The 23,420-nt window shown below is 38.3% G+C and overlaps 1 protein-coding gene and 1 pseudogene across 4 annotated transcripts in view; one reads left to right on the top strand and one right to left on the bottom strand.

Annotated features, from left to right (window-relative positions):
• MAP3K20 (mitogen-activated protein kinase kinase kinase 20) overlaps window positions 1–23,420 on the bottom strand; it is a 187,925-nt gene that overhangs the window by 70,210 nt on the left and 94,295 nt on the right. For all 4 annotated transcript variants that reach the window (XM_056110344.1, XM_056110347.1, XM_056110345.1 and 1 more), the window contains exons 6-9: window positions 22,019–22,047; window positions 21,764–21,901; window positions 8,577–8,663; window positions 1,612–1,686 (exon numbers count right to left, since the gene is read on the bottom strand). In XM_056110344.1, coding sequence (XP_055966319.1) covers window positions 1,612–1,686; window positions 8,577–8,663; window positions 21,764–21,901; window positions 22,019–22,047 — 329 coding nt within the window. The remainder of the gene's footprint in view (window positions 1–1,611; window positions 1,687–8,576; window positions 8,664–21,763; window positions 21,902–22,018; window positions 22,048–23,420) is intronic.
• LOC130019820 (uncharacterized) lies at window positions 17,235–17,325 on the top strand (annotated as a pseudogene).

Below are 23,420 nucleotides of genomic sequence, written 5' to 3'. Positions count from 1 at the left end.
TGCATATGGACAACCTGGGTCAATCCCTGGCATTCCATATGGTCCCCTGATCACCACCAGGAGTAATTCCTGAGTGTAGAGCCAGAGGTAACCTCTGAGCATTGCAGGGTGTGGACCAGATACCCCTCCTCCCCCCAAATGATAAAGATAATTTTATGGACAGGAACAAATGTAAAGCTTGAGGTGGCTGGTTCTGAGGGCAGAGATGAAATGCAGAAGGCTGAGAGCACCAACCACAAATATTAGCCCAGAGCACAGCAGTGGCTGGCCATCCAATAGGGAGCATGGGGCTCAGAGGTCTTGCAAGCCCATGTCCTGTGCTGCATTGTTGGTCACTCTCTGGACTTAGATACTGTGAAGTCGAGTAATGGGAAGCATCATGGACAAGCCCATGTGGACTATGGGTTGTGTGAATACAACCCTGTACTTACCAACTGTTTTGGAGTTATTCCCACTAGAGAAACTTATCACAGAGGACGTTATATGCTATCACATTCATTTGGTCAGGTTGGAAATTTAAATTTAGGAAGGAATCCCCTGCTTAAGTTTTTTGGTTTTCTTTTTAGATTTCCATTAAAAAGTTTGTTTCATAATACATCCAATTTCAAGAAAAACTGGACAGATTTGAACATGCAATTTGATAGTGCATTGACTGTAGCACTCTTACTGGACCATTCCAGTCCCAAAAGGGCCCTCTTTTATTTTTTAGCTTTTTATTTTGGAGAACTCTAAATATATACAATAGTAAAGAGAACAATAAAATGAAGCTTCAATTACCTTTCACTCAGCTTCAAAATACAACCAATCTTGTTTAATCTATGCTGTCATGATTTAAGACTAGTGTACCATTTTATAAATATTTCCACATGAATGTGAAAGCCTTTTTAAAACGATCTTTGGAAGGAAAGGAAATGGGCCATTCATGCTCAAATGTGATAACCACATGAAAGCCTAAATTTGGGAATTTCTCCAACTCTATTGTGACAGCTTAAAAAAAAAAAAAACCACTGAGGTTGGATGGGGAAGTCTCTCCAGAGTCCCCACGGGGTCCTTTGCTACGGGTCTTGCGTTACAGAAGGACAGTGGAGTGTAGAGGGTCAGGACAGGGGCCGTGTCTTAGGTTCATGTCCAGACACATGACTTACTAGTCGTAAGGCCCTGAGCTCATTTACTGAGCCAACCTCTCTCTGCCTTGGTTTCTCATCTGTAAGATGAGGGCAATGACAGCAACTACTGGAGATATTCTGAGGGATAAACGTGTTACTATAAATAAAGTGTCTGGCATCAAAAAGACACAGTGCTTGCTGTCTTTATAGTATGAATAGTTGCTACTGGAGGTTTAAAACAAAGACTGTTTTACATTTTATTGAGGTAAGTCATGTCACAGTGATAGAGACAAGGGCTAGGAAGAGTTTCTAGGGATCAGCATAAGCAGATGTTAACTGAAAGCTTTCAGGGTCGACTGGGGGCTTGAAGCACCATCGGTCCTACCGCACTTTGAAATGGACTTTATCACACACAGTGTTAAGAGTTCAGAGACAAGCAAACAAGTGAAACTTCAGAATTGTGAATGAAACAAACAGAAAAAAAATTAAGAACTTTTTTGGATACCTTGGCATCAGCTTCCCAACATTGATGTAACAGTTCAGCAAAACTCCTGGGGCAACTGCTGGGAATGGTTAATCTCTACAACAGAGAGTAAAATAAACAAACACATAAGTAAAGCATAAGGATTTACTCATGAAGGTAAACAAGTACTAATGGAAAGCTCATAAAAGTCCATTTAGGAGCACAAACTTGACTGTAAATAAAAAGCTTATATTGATTAATACATGTCAGTTGAGAATTTATATTTTCATATAAATTTATATTTCTTATAAATTCAATATCCATAGTATTAAATCTCTTATGTGTTAAATCCTTATGTGTTTTTTCACAGAGAAATCATAGTACATGAAGAGCTCACATTTCTACAACATAAGCAACAAAATACAGAACCAAGTCAAAAAGAAACCATGGGGCAAGTTGGAACTTCAGAATAAATCTGAGACCTCTGATTTACCACCAGACCAGGTGACTAAGGAGGTGTACAACTCTAAAAACAACAGCACGAATGGTCACAGAGCTCACTTTAAAGAAGGGAGGAAGGGAGCCTGTTTCTTTCTCTCTCTCTCTCTCTCTCTCTCTCTTTCTCTGTGTGTGTGTGTGTGTGTGTGTGTGTGTGTGTGTGTGTGTGTGTGTACACCTGCTCGGGTCACACTAAATGATGCTCAGAGGTTACTCCTGGCTCTGTGCTTACTCTGTGCTTAGGGATCACTCCCAGCAGTGCTTGGAGGACCAAATGGGAGGCAGGGGTTCAAAGCTGTGACGTCTGTATGCAAGACAAATACCCTCCCCACTGTACTACGGCTCTGGTCCCTGAGAGGCTCTTCTTACTGATAAACCTGACTTAAGGCTTAGTTTGGGTCAAATCCATGAATTTCTGGGGCACTGATATAGGTCTTTTTCTTTTGTATTATTCGAATGGAGTGGTTATCACAGATCATGTAATGCCATCCAAAGGGCATTTTGTTTGGAAGTCATGTAGAGACATTTTTGTTTGTCTTAGGAACTGGAGGTTTGCACATGTAGCACGTCAGGCATGCCAGAAGCCTTTCAATGCCAGACAAGATAAAGAATGCTTCTTAACTCCACCAAATGCCAAATGCCCCATGAAAGTAAGTAAAACATGCCATGATGTTTATCATTTTCTGAGCCAAGAATTTAACTCTGATTTACAAGTAAACAAAAAAGAATTTTATGAGCAGGTTTGAAATGCCTTAAACTTTCCATGAAGGTATCACTGTATCACTATCATCCTGTTGATCATTGATTTGCTTGAGCGGGTTACCGGTAACATCTTCATTGTGAGACTTGTTATTGTTTTTGGCATATTGAATACGTCACGGGTAGCTTGCCAGATTCTGCCATGCAGGTGAGATATTCTGCATAGCTTGCCGGGCTCTCTGAGAAGGATGGATGGACCGAACCCGGGTCAGCCACGTGCAAAGCAAACACCCTACCGGCTGTGCTATCGCCAAGAAGATATAACTACCAAATAAAATAAACTGAGAGCTAACTGATCATTGCATTATTTAAAACCTTATGTAGATTTTTGGAAAATACCACCTGAACTGCTAGTGGAATCTTTAATACCAAACCCAATTTTATTTAGCCTTTGTATTTTTTTTATTGGATTCTTTTTTTTTTTACTATCTCAAACTATTTTGTCTTCTACCTTGGTCATATTTGAACAATTATACATTATATATTTTATTTTCTTATATTATTGATAGAACATTATACCGACATGTATCATGTATATAGGTAGGTTGTTTTTTTTCTGAGTTTTATTTCAGGGACAGAGAGGGAACATGAAAGCAACTGTTATAAAAATAGAATGATACAGCTGACAGTTACTGTACCAAATATTACCAAGAAAACTGATTGTGGGGGGGCTGGAGCAATAATATAGTGAGTAGGGCACTGGTGAACCTGGGTTCAATCTCTGATAAGCCCTATAGTTCTCTGAGACCCACTAGGAGTGATCCCTGAATGCAGAACCAGGAGTAAGCTCTGAACACCGCCAAATGTGCCCCCCACCAAAACACACACACACACACACACACACACACACACACACACAGTCCAAGCAAACAAACAAACAAAAAAATCCTGTGTAATCCTGCTTATCAAAGAAACTTAAAACAGTCAGATAAGAGGATAGGGAACAGAAGGAAAAGGCAGATTAGAAGTGACAAAAGGACAGTGGTGAAAGATCTTGGGCACTTTGGTGGTGGTGAAGAGGCAGTAAATTTGTTACATCAAAATCACATGAGTTAAAAAAAATCACATGAGTTAACTTGTTATTGTAACAACAACAATAAAAACTATAAAAATATTTAAAGCAAAAATCCTTAAAGCTAAACTAAACTAGATTTAGGAGAGGCTACTTATTAAATTACAAAAATAGTTGCAATGGAAAGAAAGTAGACAATATATATTTGAAATTACAGACAAGTTTACAATCAAAACAATGCAATAAAACAAAGCAACCATCTTCAAATTAGAGTTAAGCATTTTAAAACTTCTAGTCCCGTGATTTCATAGAAGAGAATAAGATGTGGTAAAATGCGTTCTTATTTTATGGTAATGTAAATTTGAAACTGATAAAGATTTTTAAAAATCAGGTGTCTACTTTCTTTTAAAAATAAGATGCTTGTGCTGAAAGTAGACTATAGACCAAACATGAGTGCCACTCAATGCCTCTTTTGCAAACCACAACACCCAAAAGGAGAGAGAGAACAAAAGGGAATGCCCTGCCACAGAGGCAGGGTGGGGTGGGGGATAGGGGGTGAAAGGGATACTGGGACCCGTGGTGATGGAAAATGGGCACTGGTGGAGGGATGGGTATTTGATCATTGTATAATTGAAACCCAAGCACAAAAATTCGTAAGTCTACAACTGTATCTCATGGTGTTTCACTAAAAAAAAGTTTAAAAAAAAATAAGATGCTTGGGTATGGGAATCATAGAAACAGAATAGATGCGATTATACTACAAAATGTATTCTATATGTAACTCAAAATAACTTTTCATAAATACTCTTTTCAAGTAACTTTCCCAGAACAAATGTGTGAATTGGATACTCATCATTTTGGTCATCTTTTCATTATTGAACACCTTTTAAGATATCATATCAGAGACATGGCACAAGGAAACAAGATTACTTTAAATTATCTGACATTCTCATGGTCAAATAGCTGGACTTCAGTGCTGCAAGTAAGGGAAAATTTTTGAACATTAACAAGTACTTTAGGACAGAATCAAAATATTTCAATTCTTATTACATAACTGTGGGCATTCCAAATGCACTAAAGCACTCTAAAATACCCAGATAATAGCACCAGATTTCAAATAAGACTTAAAATATATTAAAATACCATTTAAAGTTTAAAATTAAAATATTTCCCAACCACGACATTAAGCTTGGCACTTTAAAAAAAAACCACATTCTTTTTATGGTACCATTTGCTACCTAAGAGCAAAGTTATTAAGCTTTTATAAATTAAGTATAGTTAGAAACAATGGATTAAGTTTTTGGATAATTTATCTTTATAATAAAGAACAATGGTTTTGCTGCTTAAAACGAAACACATTTTATTTGAGAGTCTATTTATAAAGAGAGAAATGCTGTCAGAACATTCTGACTGACCACTAATTGAGTCTAATGGAAACTGTAAATGTAAACTTACATATTTGTTATATTTAAAAATGTGTTAGCAGTGCCCTCTTAATTTCATGCCTTCTATTATGGTGTACGTTTTGCTTTACAAGTTTTAACAGTACTTTGTGGATCAGTTTTAAATTTAGTGTTAGGGGAAAAAAAAGGTTTATGGATCTATTTCTTGATTAGGAGTTTAGAAGAAAGATCCTGCAGAGAGAATTTTTAGAATGTATTAATTTTCATATAGGTGTGAATATAAATTATTAATGGTGAAACTGAGTAATAGCTAGAGTTTAATAAAAATGTGTCAAAGTAAATTTGACAGTTCTGATATTATAATCTTCCTTTATGTCACCTGCAGGGAAGCTGGGTGAAGGCTACTGAGAATTCTTTATAATACTTTGGAAACTTTCTGAAAATTTATAACTGTTTGGAATAAAAGTTTTAAAAGAGAAAAGACCCCCCCAATAGTTGGTTAAGTGCCCTGTAGAGAGACAATTAACATCTCTCTGGAGTTAGGCTGTGCTTCAGTGGCACAGCCCATACCTCACATATATGAGACCCCGGGTGCAATCCCTAGCACATCATAGAAATAAAAAGTGATAAAATAAAATGCTTTCTTGAAAATTAACCATATATATATATTTTTTTTAATGAGAACTTTGGCCAAAGTGATAGTACAGTATATAGGGAGTTTGCCTTACAAGTAGCTGACCCGGGTTATATCCCTGGTATCATATGGTCCCTTGAGCACTGCCAGGAATAATTTCTGAATGCAGAGCCAGGAGTAACCCCTGATCACTGCCAGGTGTGCCCCAAAACAAAAACAAAACAAAAAGAAAGGACTCTTAAAAAAGGTTTTTTTCAACTTTGTAAGCCACAGTATTCCAATTTAAAAATAAAATAATTTTGTAAATTATATTTACATCAAGGTTTACATTTCACTATGAAAAAAATTACTTCCTGGGAATTATTATAGTATTATATCAAGAAAAGTTGATTTGGCAATAAAGTGAAATTATGAGGTGAAATGAAGATAACTTCTTGAATGAGGTCAATGGAAACCCCATTTAATTTCCATGGTTTTTTAAAATTAAATTAAATTAAATTTTTTCCCATGTTTTTTTTAAAACAAAAATATTAGCAGAACGAGAACAGAGAGATAAATATCCTTCAAATATCCATTAAGAAAATTATTTCACTGTGTGAATTTCTTTTAACTCACAAATTAATAAGTATGGTTTGGGAGATATTTGAGTAGTCTCTGCCAGTTATTAGCAAATCCCCAGATTCCACCCTGAATGAAATAGGATCCTCAAGTTTAGGGATCTCTGGGGCATTGGTGGTAGAGGGATGTCACTATTTCCTTTTGTAAGTGCTAAAGAGATTCTGAAGTATGGGTGATCCTTAATATTCAAGTCAGCTCCTCAAAGATTAGCTTCTAAATTCTTTTTACTGTTTAGAATTAAAAATCCTTGAGGGAAGTTCTACTATTTTGAAAGTGCTTTAGATTTACACCCATGTGGCCATTCTTTCGATTAAATACTTTCTTAAAATATTAATTATTCTGTCTTAGACCTCTTTGGAGGGCCCAGTTAGGTTTTAAAACAGTTTTTTTTTCTAGTTTATCTGAAAATGGTACAGAGTAGGGAGATGACATTGGGTGTTCTGTTCCATAGTCAACAGGTCTATGATTTTTTTACTCTCATCTGTAAACACAGCACCAGCTGTCTCATCATCAGTAAAAGGAACTGAACAGAAACAAATAGGCACTTACTTGATGAGAATTACCAGTTCTCCTATACGTGAGGTTTAAGTGCATATCAGGAAGTTCTATCATATTTAATTAGAACAAAACAGTTCTTGTGGAATAATGAATCAAATACATTCTTGAATATAATTCTGTTTTGTTCCCTTAAACTGGCATCTCTCACCCATCCTGTTTAGCTGGCACAAACATTTCGCCCATTCTCAATGACTCAGGAGGACAAATTAATAAGGTACCTCTGGATTAGGATTATGCAATGGCTTTCAACCATTTTTGCACTCAGGACCAGCACTGGTCCATGAAGCAACTGTCTATTAGGTGGCAATATATTTTTTTCAAGGACTGGCAGCAAAGTTTTGCAGAGTGGCATCGGTCCACAGACCTGTGGTTGAAAACCACTGATCTAAAAGATGGACCACTGGATTCTCTTAGTCAATCACAGCTCTTTGATGGAATTCATTCCTGCACTCACATGAGGAGCAGATGAAGTGAATCCTCCTTTTAAAGGTTTTAAAAAAGGAAAAACCCTGATTATAGAATCACTTATTTTATTTTTTTGCAAATTATTTTTATCCTAAGATTGCAATCTTAGCCTTTGTAGAGGGCACAAAGAAGATGTGGAAATGAAGTCCTGTGAAATTAAGTTGTTTTGCCCTGTAAAGACAACCGAGTGCTTCCATGACGTGATCTGAGTTCTCCTAATACCTTGATATCGGATGCTTCATCCTTATGCTGAGAATTTCCATGGCTGTGCGTTTCAGGCACAATTTTTAAACCTTTCAGAATGTAGTTGCTCTCTTTGATATGAATGTACCATGTTCTCTGATGTAGGCTCATAGGTCCAACTAGCTGAAAGCCTCAATTTGTGGGAAGAAGAAAAGCGAGGCTGGGGACACAGCACAAACGGTGTTTACGCCACTGAAGTCCTTTTGAAATGGAAAGGCTCTGCATGAAGAAGCGCACAGTTATGCCACTGCCTCGCCAATTCCAGTGAGGAGCTCATCTTCAATGCAGTGCTCAACGTAGGTGGCAAAACTGTAATTTTTCCCTTTTTTGAAACTATTTTTTCTTCTTTTATTTTTGAAATTCTCATCTAAGCGACAGTTTCTTGTACTATAGTGACTCCTGCTGGGAGAGGTAAGTTGAAGTAGCTGAAGGTCTCTTACAGATATATCAACTCCCGGCCAGTAAAAAAGATGTCCTAAACGCAGGAGATGGAGTTAAACTGTTCCCCTACCTTGGACGCAATGGCTTCTTTCATCACTAAGAACAAACCCCTAGGTTTTACAATTGAGACTGAGAAACTAGTACAGTACTTGTACGATTTTTGATCTACAGCATCACGACGTGAAGCTGCAACAATTAGATGTAAAGGGTCCATTCATGAGGAATAACATCACTTTGACCCTTTGTGTTAGCTCCTACTGCTAATCTTTCCATAAGCGTGAACTTACTTTCAATTTGAAGAAGATGAAAAAGTCTTTTGCAAAACCCCAATACTGTTTTCTGATCTATGTACCTGAATGGAGAATCGTAGTCTTACCTCGTTTTTTTCCACTACAAGCCAAGCTACTTGTAATCCTTCCAAACCTTTAAAGGGGACCTCCCTTGTTAGCATCTCCCAGAGAACCTGGAACAAAAAAGAAAATGGAGTTTTTATTCTTGTACTTTATATTTTTGGTATACTACTGAAACTTTATCTAACATTTAACTGTATCCAATTACCAGACACAACGAAACCCATCTATAGAAAGTCGGGAATAATGTATACATTCATGCACACTACTTCTCCCATATATTATATATTTTTTGTACCCTTTTATTTTTTTTTTAAAATCCTGGTTTAGAAATTACAACATCTAGAGCCAGATTATTTAATATTTTATAAAGCCAGTGGACCTAAGAATTTTAACTTTTTGTTATAAGTTACTAGAATTCTTACAAAATAGATTTTATGTTTTATGAACTAAAACTCTCTGTGTGTTTTATCTCTGAGACATGATAAATTATTAACTGCAGATTCAATAATAAATTAAAATGTTAAATTTTTTCAACTTCAAGATTTCATCTTAAAAAAAAATACAAACTACTAACTTGCTAATCCACTTCCTCCATAATGGTTGGACTTGAAAAACTAGGATATTTAGATTTTGTATCTCTGAAAAATTTTCTTTCAAAACCAGATAGTTTAAAACATTTATTTTCATTTAATTATGACATAATTTATTATACCATGTCTAAAATGAAATAAATACCTTATGGACATAAACACTGGGTTTGTGTGAGAGCATTAGTTTATGTGTGTCTTCATTTCTGCAATTCTTTTTTTACAAAGGTTTTTGGGCTACACTCAGTGGTGCTCAGGGCTTACTCCTTGGCTCAGTGCTCAGGAATCATTCCTGACAGTGCTCAACAGAACAATTGGTGTACTAAGGATCAAACTGGGGCCAACTGCATGCAAGGCAAGTGCTTTTCCCCTGTCCTATCTTTCTGGTCCCTGCAATTCTTGAAATCAGTATGATTAATAAATTCACAATGGGGTGCCGCAGAAAGCAAACTGATCCTGGGAAAACTGAGAACATCCAATTAGTTTGACTTTTCTTTACAAGCTGAGTAATGGAGATTTGTACACTTGGTTGCTTTCTCTGCTTACACAGGAGCATTAAAATTTCCATATTCTCTGAAGTATAAAAACAATTCTACAACATTATCAGTAATAATAACAACTACTACCATTTCAACTACTACCATTTCTTAGGGAGGTGTTTATTATGCCCCTTTATTCTGCTAACCTCTTTATATCTATCCTATTGGATAGATACTGTTCTTGTTTTGTTGATTAGGGATCCAGAAAGGATCCAGAAAGTTAGATAAGTTTATGCAAAGACATTCGTTGTCAAGTGGCAGAAGTAGAATATGAACTTTCTATTTGCTGCTGAAAGAAAACCTCTCACCCCATCTAACTAGAAAATGAAAAGCTACGGCACATGAACGAATGTCGTCGGCCATGTTTTGTGTATGCAGCCATGGCAGAAGTGAATAGTGAATTCAACCGTTTTTGTTTAGATTTCTCTTGTTCCAAAAACAAAAATGAACATGCCAACAAAAAATCACCTCCAATTAAGAACACTGAGGCTCTATAGTTTTCAAGATAATCCTATAAATTCTTAACTCTATATCCACTTCTTCCTCTATTACTCCTCAAGTCTTATTTGAGCCATAACATGTTAAACAAATTCTGGCTAATACGAAGATAATTAGCAAGAAAATCAGGGAAATTGGCAGATGCTGCTCAAGCAGGAGAGAAAAAAATTCACCCAAGCCTCTTTGGGCTTTTAATCAAGTGTGTAAGGTACTTCTTTAGAAGAGCTACTGAATAATTCTATTTGAGTCCCAGAAGTGATTAGGAAAAGGTAAGGGGCACCCCAGAAGGGGACAATTCTAGTGAACACGGGAAGGGAGCACCAGAACATGTATGCTGCCCCCACCCCCCCGCCCCGACCCCAACGGAAGCCTGCACGGGGAGGGGGGGCACAAGTGGGGGTGAGCAGGAAATGAAGTCCCTCAATTTGTTGCAATTATCACTCCCCTGGGGATGGGGTTGGGGAGGGGAAAGGGGATGAGGGGCAAGTCAATGAACGGTGGTGGCATTCTTAGGCAGAAAGGGAGTGATGAATTCGCCTCAAATAAATGAGATGCTCTAGACCTGCCAGTGCTCAGATGAGCCTCCTGTTCAGAGCTTGGTCTGCATCCACTGTAGGTTGGGCACTCACCCACACAGAGATCAGCCGAATTTTGTAAAAGGCAAAACCAAGAGTTTGCGGGGGAAAAGGCCAAGAAAAGACTGGTGTCATGTCAGTCTTTATTCCAAAATAGTCCGCTGCAAAATGTTCCAAAGCTACTGTGATCTGAGTTCTATCTCCCTAAGAACTCAGACCTGGGAAATGAGTCAGTCTCATTGCAATTGCCTTCTCTGTGTCTCTACAGAGCTGCCCTTGCTGAGGGAGGGAGCCACCGGGGACATGAAATCAAGTCACTAACTATTGCTGGACTCTGAAGCACCAGCGAGGTCTTTCCATTTAACCCAGTGTCTGCACATGTCATGATTTCTGATCAGAAACACATCAAAAAATAGGCAGGACAGGATAGGACAAGGATGGCTTTCTTGTTTGTTTTGTTTTGAAACACAAACCAAATGACTTGGCACAGAAAGGTAACTTTGTTGAAGAAGTCACTTGGAAGACTAAAAATATATTCAACTATGCCTGAAAATATCAGTTATGGGGACGTGGGCCAAACATTAATGTGATCTTTCACCCTGAAAATACTTTCCAACTCTTTTTATAGTGAGCCGTTCTCACATTTAATCTGTGCTCACAAGGAAAATTTCTATTTTTAGTTAACAGAAGAGAAATTTGGACAAAACTGTGTACGTTCCCTGCCTTTTTCCTTACAAACAATGGGAAGCCATTCCATGGGCCAGGCTTGCTCTGGAAAGGCTCATATGCCAGCCAGCGAAGGCGGCCATGCTAGCCCTCAGGTCACTCTCTTCCCAAACTGGTTTGGGGGCAGAAGCTGCAAATACCCTGATCCCTTCTACAGTGTCCTAAGAAAGGCTTTTTTTGTTGAGAGGTTCAGTTTTGGCTTCTCAAACTGTTCAGTGATTTGTGTTCTCCTGACTTATTTTTTTCCCCCTCTTTTTACTTCATGTAGATAACCTACTGCACACTTGCTCTTTTGGTTGATGTCATCCTAAGAGGGGAGAAATATCTCCCCTTTTATTTTCATTACACAGAGGAACAATGGCCTGCCAGCAAAGTTCACCAGCTTAAGAGGTAGCAAGGAACTCAATATCCCTTTCCGGTATCTGCCAGATATTGGCTGCAGGGCTGAATGAAGCTGGGAGATGCCTTCTGTGAGAAGGGTCAACAAAGTCTATCACACAGTGTTAAGAGACTGAGAAAATTGGATATTCTAGTTTTAGTTTGTTTTTTTTTAATGTAGAGACAAAAAAAGAAAAAACCAAATTATATTGGTTTAATCCTTTAGGTTGGTTTTCGAAAAGGGTGAAACTTGTTTTTCATGGTCTTATTCATCTGTCACTGCTGGGGGTTGGGGCCCAATGGACAGCTAAGATTTTCAAGAAAGGGATTTTAGTTTTTTAAAATTAAGGTAATGTTGGTTTCCAGGACAGGATAGGTTGTAGGCTTATGGTTTGACAGTTCTTCAAATGTAGAGCTCCACCCCAAAGTATCAGTGTTCCCCTATCACAGCCCACTGGGCTCTCCTTGCTCCTGTATCTCCCACAGCTTCCCCCTTTAGTAATCCCAACTTGAAGAACAGACTCCGATGACTGGTTTGTCCTGCGCCCCCATTTTGATTTTTCATTTCCCACATAGGAGTAAAATCACCCAGAATTTGTTTTTGTTCTTCAGACTTATTTCATTTGCCATGCCTTCTCCAGGTGCATCCATGTTGTTGCAAATGGCAAAATTTCATCTTTCTTTAAAAAAAAATGGAGAAAAATACCTGAGTAGTGTTAACATTTTTTTTTTTTATCCACTTGTCTGTCACTGGGCACTGGGACTGTTTCCACACCTTGGTTATTGTGAGTAGTGCAGAATGAACACAGGTGTGCTTGTCTTTGGACTAGTATTTTTGTGTTCTTTGGTAAATTTTCAGGAGTGGAATTGCTAGATCATATGGTAGATTCATTATATATATTAATTTACATATAGTTGGGAGATTTTTGTTTTGTTTTGTTTTGTTGGTCAAAACTGGTGGTACTTGGGGCTTAACAGGGCTCTGTGCTTAGGAATCACTCCTGGCAGTTGTTAGAGAACCATATACAGCGCTGGGAATCAAAACTGAATTAGCTACATATAAAGCAAGCACCTTACACACTGTTATCTCTCTGACCCATCCACTTAATATTTTGAAGACCACTCAGTTTTTCCATGGATGCTTGATCTATGTATGGTCCCGCCAACTGTGAATGATGGTTCTTTATTTTCTCCTCGCTTTTGCTGACAAGTTTTGAGGCTGGTTGTTTTGGTATAGGCCATTCTAACAGGTGTGAGGAGATCGAAGTTTTGAGTTTGTATTTTCCCTGTACATAAGTGATGATGAACATTATTTTTGTGTGCTTGTTGGTGTCTAAATTCCTTTTTTTGTGACCTGTCTTCAGTTGTTCTCTCCTTTTTTAATAGGGTTGTTTGCTTTGCTGTGTTTTGTTTGTCTTGAGTTCTTTCTATATCTTGAATATTAATTAATACACTCTCAGACATATGGTGTGTTTATTTTATCCCATTTGTGTGTTGGCTTTTGTCTTCTCTGACATTGGAGTAGAATCCTTACACATAGACCAATATAACAGAGTGTTTGCCCTTTTCCTTCTATATATGTTAATGGTTCAAGTCTAACATCCAAATCTTTAATCCATTTTGAGTTAACTTTTGTGCATGGTGTGAAATAGTAATCCAGATGCCTTCTTTTCCATGGGGCTGCCCAGTTTCTGAGCACCATTAGTTGAACAGACATTTCTTTCTTCATTTCATGCTATTTGCTGTAAACCTTTCATATACATCAGGGTTTATTTCTCAGTCCCCAATTTTATTCTCTTGCTCTACACATTAATTTTATTTCAATACAATACTGTCTTGGTTACCAGATCTTGGTAATGTAGTTTGAAGTTGGAGAGTATTATAAATTTCTTCTTTTTACTTCAGGATTGATGTGTCTATTTGAATTTCTTTTGTGTCCCCATACAAATTTCACGAACATTTGTTCTAGTTCCTTAAATGAAAAAGGTTAATGCATATTTTTACTTATCATAGTGTATTTTATTTCAGTTTTTTTGCCTCCCAAGTGGGGCTCAGTGAGCCTTGGTGCTAAGTGGTAACAGGGATGGAACTGGGATTGGTTGTAGGCACAGCATGTCTTAATCCCTGTACTACTTCTTTGGCCAGTCATTGAAATTTATAGGAATCACAATAATTCTGTGGAATTATTGGAGCGGTAGCACAGCGGGTAGGGCGTTCGCCTTACAAGCGGCCAACATGGCCGACCCGAGTTCGATTCCTCCGCCCCTCTCGGAGAGCCCGGCAAGCTACCGAGAGTATTCGATATGCCAAACACAGTAACAACAAAGTCTCCAATGGAGACGTTACTGGGCCCGCTCGAGCAAGTCGACGATCAACGGGAGGGCCTTTACCTTTACCTTTACCTCTACAATAATTCTGTATAAAGCTTCAGATAGGCTACTTATTTTAATAATGTTAATTCTTCTAACACCAGAACATGGAATATTGTTTTTATTTCCTTATATCTTCTACTTCTTTAAACAGCCTCTTAAAGTTTTTTATGTATAAGTCTTTCACCTCTTTAGTTTATGACAAGGTACTTAATTATTTTTGATGTGATTATAAAATAAAATTGTTTTTTTAATTTCTTTCTTTTCTAGTTGAATGCTTGCATAGAAATTCAACTCTGATTTCTGTGCATTCAAATAAGTTTGCCAATTTATTACATCACTTTACTTCTACAGTTTTTGTTTAGCAAAGGCTTTAGGGTTTTCTATGTATATATCATGTCATCTACAAATAGTTATGGCTTCCTTTCTTCTCTTGTCAACTTGGTTTCATTTACTTGTTTTGTTTCTGAATTGTTCTAGCTTCAATACTAGGCTGAGCAATAATGATGAGTTGGTATCCCTGTTTTGTGCCTGATCTTAGAGGATAAGTTTTCAGTTTTTTACCATTGAGAAATAATGTTACCTCTGGATTTGTCAAATAATTAGGCACTTATTCTGTTGAGGTATGCTTGTTATAACTCCATTTTATTTAGTAATTGTCATAAACAGACAAGGAATCTTGTCAAATGTTTAAATAAGTGTATTGATATGATCAAAGAATTTTTAAAATCTACTTTGTTGATGTAATATTTTTGTATTACAATAATTGCTTGCATATGTTGAACCATCTGTGCATCCTTTGCTCCACTGTCCAAGGGACTCCATGATGCTGGAGATTGAACCAGGGTTGACCACATGCAAGGCAAGTGCCTTACCCTTTGCACTCTCTCTAGGGCACCTTTGTTGAGGAACTTCACATCTATGTTAATCAAAGATATCAATCCATAATTTTTTTCTTTGTAATGTTCAATCCAATTTTGGTATCAAAGTAACTTGACATCATAGAATATATTTGGAAAAATTCCTTTTTCTTCAATTTGGGGAACAGTTTGAGGACAGGTAATGAATCACCTTAGAAGGTCTGGCAGAACTCAGTAGAACTATCTAATCTTTTCTGCTTGGGGGAGAGTTTTGATTACTAATTCAACTTCTTTGCTCACAATTGGTCTGTTCAGATTTTCTATTTCCTTTGATTCATTCTTGTGAGGTTGTACTATTCTAAGAATTTGATCATTTCTTTTAATTTGCCCTATCTTAGTGGCAGAAGTTGTTCATAGCATGCCTTTCATAATCCCTTGTATTTGGCATGATTGTAATTTCTTCCTTTCCATTTCTGAACCTATTTTATTAAACAGAGTTTTAGTTCCTTCAGGTAGAAGGTTAGATTGTTTAAGAATTTTTTTATTGGGCTAGAAAAAGAATACAGTGAGTAGGGCATTTATCTTGCACATTCCCACCCTGGGTTTTGAACCCCAAGCACCACTGATATACCCCCAAAACAAAATAAAACAAAAAGAAATTGTTTTGTTTGCTAAGAACTTGTGGACTGGAGCAATAGCACAGTGGGTAGAGCGTTTGCCTTGCACGCAACTGACCTGGGTTCGATTCCTTCATCCCTCTCGGAGAGCCCAGCAAGCTAACGAGAGTATCCTGCCCACACAGCAGAGCCTGGCAAGGTACCCATTGCATATCCGATATGCCAAAAACAGTAACAACAAATCTCGTAATGGAGATGTTACTGGTGCCCAGTTGAGTAAATAGATAAACAATGGGATGACAGTGCTACAGTGCTATAGTGCTAAGAACTTGTATCTAAGTATTGCTTTATGATGTGTTCCAAATGTTCTAATAGCAAGTCTCTTTATTTTTTTGTTTTCAGGACATTTAAAATTTTATCCTTTGATTTCTGTATTAACTTGATAGAATAACAGTTTAATCTCCAGATATTTTTCAGCATTTCTCTTTGTGATTGATTTTTCATGACAATGGTAGCACTGTAGCACTGTACTCTTGTTGTTCATCAATTTGCTCAAGTGGGCACCAGTAACGTCTCCATTGTGAGAGTTGTTGTTACTGTTTTTGGTGTATCGAATATGCCACAGGGAGCTTGCCAGGCACTGCCGTGAGGGTGGGATACTCTAGGTAACTTGCTGGGCTCTCCGAGAGGGACAGAAGAATCGAACCCAGGTCAGCCGCATGCAAGGCAAACGCCCTACCCGCTGTGCTATCACTGCAGTCCATGACAATGGTATGAAATTATAAATCAGGATACTTGCTATGATTTCAATCTACACAAACTTATTGACATTCCCAACAGGTAATCTCTTCTAAAGGATGTTCCATATACATTTGATATGTATATGTATACAGTTGTTGCAGGGTGGAGGGAGCCGAAAATATATATGATATTCATTTGGTTTAACTCCTTACTTAAGACTGCTTCCTTATTTTCTGTCTGATTTATCTGTCCATTAATTAGAGTAGGATGTGGAAGATCCCTACCACTTCTGCGTGGCTGTATATGTCTCTCTCCAGGGTTATTAATATTGCTTCATATATTCTGATGCTCCTTTGGTGCATATAAAATATATCTTTTTTTACCAGCCCACCTGGTACACATTAATGAATATCAAGCCCTCCTGTGGATTGTTTCCTTAATCCCTCTCTCAGCACCTTCTTAAACTTTAAGTCTATTTTATCAGGTATCTGATGTTATCCCTACCAGTTTTAGGTTACCATTTGCCAGTAGAGTAAAGTAAAGTAAAGTAAAGGCCCTCCCGTTGATCATCAATTTGCTCGAGCGGGCCCAGTAACGTCTCCATTGGAGACTTTGTTGTTACTGTGTCTGGCATATCGAATACGTCACGGGGAGCTTGCCAGGCTCTGCCGTGCGGGCGAGATACTCTCGGTAGCTTGCTGGGCTCTCCGAGAGGGGCAGAGGAATCGAACTCGGGTCGGCCATGTTGGCTGCGTGCAAGGCAAACGCCCTACTGCTGTGCTGTCGCTGCAGCTCGCTTCGGCAGCACATATACTAAAATTGGAACTATACAGAGAAGATTAGCATGGCCCCTGCGCCAGTAGAGTAGTTTTTCAATATTTTACTTTGATCCCTATTTTGTATGTTTGTTTTTGGGTCAGACCCAGCTGTGCTCATAGTGTACTCCTGAATCAGCACTCAGGGATCACTCCTGGTGAGACTTGGGAGACCATATGGAGTACTGGAGATTGAACCTGAGTTAGCTGCATGCAAGGGAAGAACCTTACCTGTTGTATCATTGATCTGGCCCCAGCCCTATTTTTACTACTGGGTTTTTAGTGGATCTCCTAGTGTTAGTTGACCTCCTGCTCACTCCTCAGGCAGAAGGCTCGAGTTTATTTTTTGATTTATTCCACTATCCTATGCCTTTTGATAGATGAGTTGAGGCCACTGAGATTTGAAGGGCCTTCTTGGTGCTGGGGGCTACCAAAACTACATGCTATGATACCTAGGATGCTAAGCACAGCCCAGGATTGAACCTGGGTCCTGTATAGGCCAGACATGGACTTCCAGCCATTCTGTCTCCTGGGCCATTGATATTATACAAATAATTGCCATAAATGAATGTACACATTTTCCTACGTGGATTCTATATTATTGCAGTTTGACTCTGTTTTTTGTTCTCTTCTTCTCCCTTGTGCCTTATCTGTCTTTTGTGTAGAGACAAGGTTCCAACTTCTTTTTCTTGTTTCCATTTTGATTTGACATTATCAAAATCTTTACAATTATGGTTCTAGGCTCAAAGCCTACTTGAAACTGCAAGCAAGTAAATTTTTTTTTTAAGCAAGTAAATTTTGAGTTGGTTCTGGTTTCCCTCTCCTTCTGTCTTGTTTTATACACTTTACGTATTCTAATTTTTCAAAGTTAAGTTTCTTTACCTCTTATAGAAATAATTTTAATATGTCTTACAAGGCTGATGAAATGAATTCTATTCACTGTTGTTTGAAAAACCAACACTCCATTAAATAGGAGTGAGACACTTGCTGTGCATTTTTTTGTAGGATATCTTCTGCATTCAACACTTTGAATATAATGTGTTACTCTCTTGTGGCCTTTAGAATTTCTGTTCAGAAATCTGCTGATAATCTTATGGAGGCTTCCTATATGTGACTCTTTGTTTTTCCCTTGCTGCTTTTAGGATTATTTTACCTTTATAGTTGCTGTTGTTTTGTTTTGTCATTTTACTTACAAAGTATTTCCTTTTATGTCTGAGGCTATTTTCTCTGAACTCTGAAATTCCTAAATCTTGTATCTATTTTCTTCCTCAATTTTGGAACACTGTTGGCCATTATTTCTTCAAATAAGATTTTGGCCCTGTTCTTTTTTCTCCTTCTGTAACTCTTATTATGAAAATCATGTTCTTTTAATGTCCAATAAATCCCTTACATTATCTTCATTCCTTGAAATTTTATTATTTGTTTAGCTGGTAGTTTTAGATGATTTCCACTATTCTATCTTCTGGCTTACTGATTCAATTGTTGTTCTCTTCCATTTTCCTTTGAGTTCCTTTATCATGTTTTACTTCAGTAGCTGTATTCTTTAGTTTCAAGATAACTGTTTGGATTTTTCCCATACTCCCCTGGTCTTGTTGAAATTCTCTTCCATTGAGTTCCTAATTTCATTAGGAACCATAATGAAATTGCTTTGAAGTATTTTTCAGGTCCTTTACATAGCTCTGGTGTAATATGAATGCTTCCCAAGTTTTTGTCCTGATCCCATTGGTAGATATGAACTCCTCTGTCTTCTCAGTATGTCTGATGTTCTCTAGGGTCACAACTGTGTGTGGCACAAGTTATGGTGGCACAACGTGAGTGAGGGCTGGGGTTCCAAAATCACCATGAGCTTGGCAGTAACTGCAGTGCAAAGGTTGCATGGGGGCCTGGGTAGCAGCTGGGGAGCTGGGAAAGGGATAGGCCAAAGTCACAAGACCAGCTGGTCCAAGACAGAGTGTGCCCTCAGGGCCTTGCAGGGAGCAGTCTGCCTGACCATACGGGGAAGCAGCAGGCTGCAGAGGGCCCCCTTTCACTAGCTAATTAAGTTCTGGGAGCCCCCCCTCCCCCGCAGGAGGGGCTTGCTGGATGTAAAGAATGTGGCTTGCTTGCTAGCAGGCAGGTAGAAACTAGTAGAGACTGAGCCTGTCTGCCAGCAGTGAACACTCGCTTCGGTTTTATTCAGTACCCAGCTGGCTGAGTTAATGCCCAAGAGTGGGTGGAGCTCTCATCCGGGTTCTGCCCTCGAGGTCTAGTTGAGTGAAGGGGAGGTTCCAACATGTCCTGCTGTGGTTAGCAAGGTGCAAGAGTTCACAAAGGTGGTCTATGCAGGCGGCTCCCACCCTGGTTCACTGCCCATATTTTCGCCTCCTATTCCATTCTGTAAGTATGAGGTAAGGGACTCCTTCTCCTGTGGGTTGGGAGCTATTCAGACAACTGCCTGGACCTCAGAAATCTCTTTGTGCTTATAATAGCTTGTGGTGCACACGACAGGGCTCCTCTCTTGACAAGGGACTCTCTGTCTCCTCTGCCTGGATGCTGTCAATGTATCCTTTGCTATAGGAGTTTTGCTTGTCCAGACTGCAAGTTAACTTTCATAAATGACACAGACAATGCAACTGGTAAATTGAGAAGTGTTTCTTTCTTTGGACAGAATGTCTCCCTGAGACATGGCTGTGTCTCATAGTTTATATGTCCCAGTTTGATCCCTGGAACACATATAAAGCCCCCAGGCACCACCGGGAGTGATCCTTGAGTACAGAGCCAAGAGCAAACCCTGAGCACAGCCAGGTATGGTCTCCAAACCCAAAAGAACAACACAAATAAAGAACAACAAAGCCTATTTTTTTTTTCTTTTTGGGTCACACCCGGCCATGCACAGGGATTACTCCTGGCTCTGCGCTCAGGAATTACCCCTGGCGGTGCTCAGGAGATCATATGGGATGCTGGGAATTGAACCCGGGTCGGCCGCGTGCAAGGCAAACGCCCTACTCGCTGTGCTATTGCTCCAGCCCCAGCAAAGCCTATTTTTGAGAGGTTATCAAAAATGTTAAGTCACCACACTGCCTCTCATTGTCAAAGTTTATGGACAAATACATCTGTAGCTAATGTGGCCCCTATCTTAATAATTATCTTTTCTTGCCCTCTTAGGTCATATCTAAATGAACATGTAAAAATGTCATTTTTATTAAGTAATTTTTTTGGTGATTGTTTATACACAAAAATGCTCTGGAAAGCAAGCTTTGTACTTCTTTTATGAATGGTGTTCATCTTGAAAAGCATAGGAAGGGGTCAGGAGTAAAATAAAATTCTAACTTTCCCATCCTAACTCAATGAGCACATTTCTGAATGGAATGCAGCAAATCCAGTGGCGGGTGGAGGTGCCCAACCTTCCCAGTACAATGCCATCTCTTTAGAGCAAAGGAAAAAAGCATAATTTGTTTTAAAACAGCTTCACCAAGGGCATTTTTCTTCCACCACTTAAAAGCAGACTCAACACTGACGCGGAATTGAATCTTAAGAGCAGCCTCTGGTGAGTCAGTATAAGCCTACACAAGAAACGGTCAGCCAAGGCAGCAAAGTTTGCTGAAGTAATTTAAATTACTTGATAGAGTGATTTGTTAAGCATTTGCTCAATCTTTCAGAACAATAGAAAACAAAGGTAAGGCATTTTACTACCAATCCTATTCCACCTCACCCACAGGCTTTACTCTATTCTTATAACTATGTTACTTGGTTGTTCTTGTGCAATGTCTTAGAATCGTATTTCAGGGAGCCACACCGACTAGACCAGCCTTACAGCAGGGGCTAGACCAGACTAAGTACATCTCCTATTGTCTCCAGAAACTCCATGATTGATTTGGTAGCTGACACTAAACAACTTCTTGCAATTTGTAATTGGCAGTAATTTGGCAGCTAGCCTAGGGGTTGTGTACTATTTGAGTAACCTGTCATGCTGAAGTCCTGTTCCAAGTGGCCCATGTTTCCACAAAATTAATTCTACACTTCGCCATCCACCCAAGAAAGGAAACCACCAGGCCTGAAATTATTTATGTTTCCTGATTTCTTTCTTGAAAAGGGCATTGGTTTCTTCTCAGCACAGACAAACAGTTCAGAGCATATCAGTGAAGAAAATAAGTAAACATTTTAGCAATAAGAAAGTGTTCTTTAGGTTGCCAGTGTATTCCACAAGAAAAGGCCTCATTAACTCAATGGCTGAAGTATGCTTTGAGGGCCAGAGAGATAGAGTGGGAAGGTGCATGCCTTCCACGTGGAAACTGCTGATCTAGAGCACCACTGGGTCTTCCAAATCCTGTCAGGAGGAATCCCTGAGCACAATGCCAGGAGTAAGCCCTGAGCACCACAGGGTGTGACTCAACCCCCCACTTCCTGATCAAACAAATAACTCCAAAAGGCCTTGCCAGCTTAAAGGCATGCTAAATTGTATCCCTCTTCTTGTAGGTTTGCTTTTTCTAGTTTCTTCAGCAACAGAAACTTAAAAGTGAACTCACCACTCCATAGGAATAAGTGTCACACGTTTCAGACACGGGGAGACTTTGGATAACCTCTGGAGCCATCCATGGGAACGTTCCAACCAAGGACATATGTGTGGTGTGGTTATGGAACCGAGAGGCACCGAAATCACAGATCTGAGGAGAGAGAGGCAAGGATCCATTTTCTACTTATTGATTAGTAAGAGAATTATCAGTCACATAACACTACATCTGAAATTAACAAATGCTTTTAATTAAATGTATTAGTCTTACCTTTAATACCCCATCAGCAGCTATAACAACTGAAAGAAAAAGATAAATTATGACAATCATGTTATTTGTTTGAATTACCTTATGCTAAAAAATTAACTTCTCTTTCTATCTTCCATATGGCACCATGAAAGGTAAAATCAAAGTGTTTACGGCATTCAGGTTGCATAAAGGAGCTGACATTAAAACAATAAACTAATTTCAGAAACTACTGACTAACAAGTCATTGAAGACATTTGTTTAATCCAAATGCAGTACTAATCATTAATAAAGAGCATAGATGAGTAACATCTCATAATGAGAACCCAACTTTGATCTATTTTCTATCTCCAGACCACTCACATAATCCTTAGGAAGTCATTAGCATTATTATTTCATGGTATAGGTAGCATTCCTAATAAAAGAGTAATTTTCTTAGAGGAAGAGAAAATATTCAGTAATCTGCTTACTTAGACATTCATTTATGTAACAAATATTTGTTAAGGGTAAGACAATGTGCTATGCTTGGGAATAGGAGAGCAAGTAAAATTGGCATTATCTTTGTTCTTGTAGAGCTTACAGTCAATAGAAAAGGTAATTAAACAAGCATCTATAATAAAGTGGGATACAGTCTATGGAGACAGAGATCACCATAGAACAAAAGAAAAAGGGATATCTTAATCTAGGGAGGGCAGAAGAATATTACTTAAGAAAAATGCTAATGTTTAGATCTGAATAATAAATTGGGTTAACCAGAAAGAGGGGACCTGGGAATAGCCTTGGAAAGAAGTAGATTTCCAGGAAGAAGAAAGCGTATACAAAAGGCCAAGAAGGGAGGAAAGGGGAAGTAATTTTGAAAGGAAAGGGACGAGTGAAGAAGAGCCTTTGTGAGCAATGGAAAGCCTTTGGATTGTTTTTAAGTGAAGAAATAAAGTGGTCCAATATGCAGAAGGGAGAGTATATTAGAGAAGAACTGAAGAGGTATATTATTGTGCATTCAAGTTGCTATAATTCAAAAGAACAGTAATTAAATATCAAAGATCATAAAATATAGCACAAAGGTCAAATCAGGACTTGGGGATCAAATTGTAATTTCTTTTAATCTAATTTACCTTTTTATATATTTTATCACTAAGAAAGTGAAAACCAATTTTATTTTTAAAGGGCAGAGAGAAGATAAAAGGACCAATGAAGGCACAATACATAGATTTGAACTTGAGATCTATTTGAAAGGGTAAATAGATACTTTTATGGGAGTGGGTGAGAGTAAGAGGAGTAAAAGTCAAGAATAGAACCTGACAAACACAGTAGATGATTAATATGTTATTAGATACTATTAATGTCTCTGATCAATAGGGAAAGTAATCTCTAGGTATTTAATATTTAGCCTAGGGATAAAAGTTAAAAAATCTATAACAAGCTATAA

This window comes from Sorex fumeus, unplaced genomic scaffold (assembly GCF_029834395.1).
Source record: "Sorex fumeus unplaced genomic scaffold, SorFum_2.1 ptg000009l, whole genome shotgun sequence".
Lineage (NCBI taxonomy): Eukaryota > Metazoa > Chordata > Mammalia > Eulipotyphla > Soricidae > Sorex > Sorex fumeus.
Note: the sequence above shows the minus strand (reverse complement) of the source record. Positions and strands in the feature narration are given on the sequence as shown.